This window comes from Pinus tabuliformis, chromosome 5_2, assembly GCF_031772625.1.
Source record: "Pinus tabuliformis cultivar Carrire ecotype Pingquan chromosome 5_2, CPIR1, whole genome shotgun sequence".
Taxonomy (NCBI): domain Eukaryota; kingdom Viridiplantae; phylum Streptophyta; class Pinopsida; order Pinales; family Pinaceae; genus Pinus; species Pinus tabuliformis.
Genome location: NC_142306.1, coordinates 979,006,380 through 979,010,337, shown reverse-complemented (window position 1 = coordinate 979,010,337; position 3,958 = coordinate 979,006,380). Strand labels below are relative to the sequence as shown.

General features: G+C 46.6%; 1 protein-coding gene across 1 annotated transcript; it reads left to right on the top strand.

Annotated features, from left to right (window-relative positions):
• The first annotated feature begins 685 nt into the window (after positions 1-685).
• LOC149162563 (uncharacterized) lies at positions 686-1,528 on the top strand. Its single transcript, XM_089435220.1, has one exon. It carries the CDS (start codon positions 686-688, stop codon positions 1,526-1,528), a length of 843 nt encoding a protein of 280 aa, XP_089291346.1.
• Positions 1,529-3,958: the final 2,430 nt, after the last annotated feature.

Here is a 3,958-nt window from a genome sequence, read left to right as displayed (position 1 = left end):
CAAACCCCAAGACCCAGCATCTAAGAACAGATTCGATATTCTAGCCCACACCTCAGATGAACAACCCCTGTCCTCTGAGACCATCCATGCTCGCCCTTCCTCTTCATCCCATCCCCCTCCATCTGATCCCCCTCCCAAATCTCAGCCTCCCATCATCATCCCGACCATCCTCAGCAGGAATCAGAAAGATACAGTGGAGAGTCACAAGGAAATGGATGTAGATGGAAAGGCAGACCTCCCACGGGACTCAGAGATCAATCAAGAGGAAAGCAGTCAAGTGCAACAAATGGAAGAAGAGCCAGAAAGCATAGATCTACATGGTCTGGACATTCTGGAACTAGAACTAGCTTGCAAAAAGAGAGCATATGACACAATATCTGAGAATCAACTAAATAAGCTCGAAGTGGTCATCTCAAGAGCCTACCACCAACACCAACTAGGGATACAACCAGGCAGTAATTGGGACGGCAGCCTACGTCCAAAGGATACCAAAAAGAGAGGAAGGAAAACAGATCTCCAGAGAACAATCGAGATTGGGAAAATCCTGGTGGATTCAGGCAGATATGCGAAGTTGACGAAGTACTACAGGCCCTCCAACACTAGTTGAACCATGAAGCTTGTATCCTGGAACTTAAGAGGGCTCAATAGCCCTGAAAAACTCAGGATGTTAAAAAATATGATCAAAATGGAAAAACCGCAGATGTGCTTTCTCCAGGAAACTAAATGCAATAGTTCCACTCTGGGTAACATACTCTCAAAAGCTTGGCCAGGGTGTCGATCGGTTGCTGTAGATGCCTCGGGAGCCTCAGGTGGGCTTGCTATAGCATGGAATACCCAAGCGGTAACTCTCACAGATTTTCATGCCTCTCATCATCTCATACAGGCAGCCTTTCATATTCTGGGCACCAATATTCATGGTAACTTATCTAACGTTTATTTTCCGCAAGACACAGTAAGTAAAATCGCGCTCCTTGATACTATAGAAGCGCTGAGCATAAATAGAAGATATCCATTATGGATTGTGGCAGGGGACTTTAACATGATAACCAAAATCGAGGAAAAGATAGGAGGGAGAATCAGAATGGAACCAGAAGTTGCTCGCTTCAAGGACTTCATCCAAAATGCCTCTCTCATAGATATGTCGTTCTGTAATGGTACCTTCACCTGGAGTAATCGCAGAGCTGGCAAGCATCAAATTGCCTCTAAATTGGATCGCTTTCTCATCTCAGATAATGCGATGCATCTTGGAGGTGATTTCTCGGCTGCAATACTGGCTCATACTGGTTCGGATCACTGGCCGATTGCTCTACAATGGCAGAGACCAGGGGATTTGACAAAAAGACCCTTCCGTTTTGAGGGGTTTTGGCTTACGCACCCCGCATTCAAGGACTTCGTCAAGACCATCTGGGCCTCTTTCATCCCCCCAGAAGGAGCAAAAATGTATCAGTTTCAACAGAAGCTACGATTTCTAAAAAGTCACCTGAAAATATGGAATAGGGAGACCTTTGGAAATATATTTAAGGCGTAACAGGAGCTAAATCAGGAACTGGTGGATCTCCAACAGAAAATAATTACAGAAGGGCACACGGAGGCAACCCTGGATCAGGAACGGCACATCCAAAATCAGCTTGAAGAAAGGAGGAAGCAGGAGGAAATCTACTGGAGGCAAAAGTCAAGGGTCAGGTGGCTGAAGGAGGGGGAGCGCAACACCAAATTCTTCCACAGAACCACGGTGCAGAGAAGGATGCATAATAATATTCCCTTCATTCAGAATCAAGAGGGGGCAAAAGTCGAGAAGCATGAGGAAATCGAAGAGGTACTCCTCAATCATTTCCAACAGGTACACCAAGAACAAGCAGAGGATCGGCAACAGGCTATTGGAAAGATAATCAGCAATGTGCCAAAACTCATCACAGCGGAACATAACGAGCTGCTCATGCGCCCTATTCTTCTCCATGAAGTAGACGAGGCAATGTCTCAGCTCAAAGAAGGTAAGGCCCCTGGCCCAGATGGTTTCACAACCACGTTTTTTCACGCTTTCTGGGATATGATTAAGTTGGAGGTTTGGCAGATTGTAGAGGAATCAAGGGCCCTGCGCTGGCTTCTCCCCTCCCTCAACTCCACCTTCATTACTCTCATCCCTAAAGAGGAGAATTCCATTACCCCTGACAAATTCAGGCCTATAGCTCTTTGTAATGTCATCTATAAAGTCATATCTAAAGTTATTGCAAATAGGTTAAAACCCCTATTACCTATGCTCATCTCACCGGAGCAGTCGGGGTACGTGGAAGGCAGACAGATAATGGATGGCATTCTCCTCACGCACGAGATTATTCACTCGCTCAAGCACTCTAAACAAGCAGGTATGTTACTCAAATTGGATCTCTCTAAAGCTTTCGATAAGCTCAGTTGGTCTTATATTCAACACATGTTGAAAGCTTTTGGATTTTGTTCCATGTGGGTTCGCTGGATCATGAGCCTTATCACTTCCACTCATTTTTCCATCCTTGTGAACGGCATCCCCTCCCGCCCTTTCAAACCCTCTCGAGGTATCAGACAAGGGGACCCCCTTTCCCCCTTTCTCTTCGTTCTTATGGCTGAGGGTCTTGGTAGACACATCAAGCATGCCCTCCATTCTCAGCAGCTTAAAGGTATCTCTGTCCACAACTCCCCTGCTACCTCTCATCAGCAATTTGTTGATGACACCATGCTCTATGGCTACCCCTCTGTACAGGAAGCCTCCTGTTTAAAAACCCTGCTCAACGACTTCTCTGAAGCCTCTGGCACCCACGTCAATTGCTCCAAGTCGCAAATTTTCTTCTTCCACACCCCTCCTTCAGTCAAATCTGCTGTCTCCCGCATTTTAGGCTTCCCCTCTGCTTCTCTCCCCTCTAAATATCTAGGGGCCCCCCTCACTGCCTCAGCCATAAAGCAGCCCGCTTGGCGCTCTCTTCTAGAGAAGCTCGATTCAAAGCTCAATCTGTGGACTCACCGTTCTCTCAATCTAGCCAGTCGGGTGGTGCTCATCAAGTCTGTCCTCCAAGCCATGCCTCTTTACCTTTTTTCTATCCTAGCTGCACCAAAGTGGGTACTAAAAAGTTTAAGGAACCTGCAGCGTGACTTTCTGTGGGGCAGCTCGGCTACTAATCGCAAGTGGGCACTGGTAAAATGGACTACTGTCTGCATGCCCAAAGACAAGGGTGGCATCGGACTTAGAGACCCAGAGTATAGCAACACCATCATGAATGCCAAGATCTGGTGGCAATGGATGACTAATCCAGATAAGCTGTGGGCAAAAATCTGGACCGCCAAATATGCCAACAATAGACCTCAAGAAGAGCTCATCAGATTTACTCCCACCGAAAAAGGGTCGCTAATCTGGAACGCGGCCAAGCAGCACCATCAGCTCATTCAACAGCACAGCTTTTGGGAAATTAGGAATGGTCATATGGCTAGATTCTGGACAGATGCCTGGAACCAAATGCCTAAGCTCTCGAGTGTTCTTCATCCATCTCTGGTTCCGGACAGGCAGGAGCAGCAGCAGGCTAAAGTCCATCAATTTTGGATGCAGGAGACGGAGCATGGGTTCAGAAAATGGAGACAGAGTAACCAAATAATCATCAATACAAATATTCAGGAAGTAGCAGAATTTGAGAAAGAGTTAAGGAAAAGAAGCATTCGGTATGATGATAGCAATGATATACTCAGATGGGGATATCAACCCAAGGGATCCTACTCCACATCCGAAGCCTACAAGCTAGTCGGCAACTTTCCCACTCCGCCGGATCCTCTATGGAGTAAAATTTGGGGTCTCGAAGCCTGGCCCAAAATCTCCTACTTCCTCTGGCTGGTAGGACACAAAAGAATTCTCACATGGGATAAGCTAAGGAGACGCAACTTTCAAGGCCCCTCTATATGTCACAATTGTTTTCAAAACGAGGAAACTCTGCAACACCTC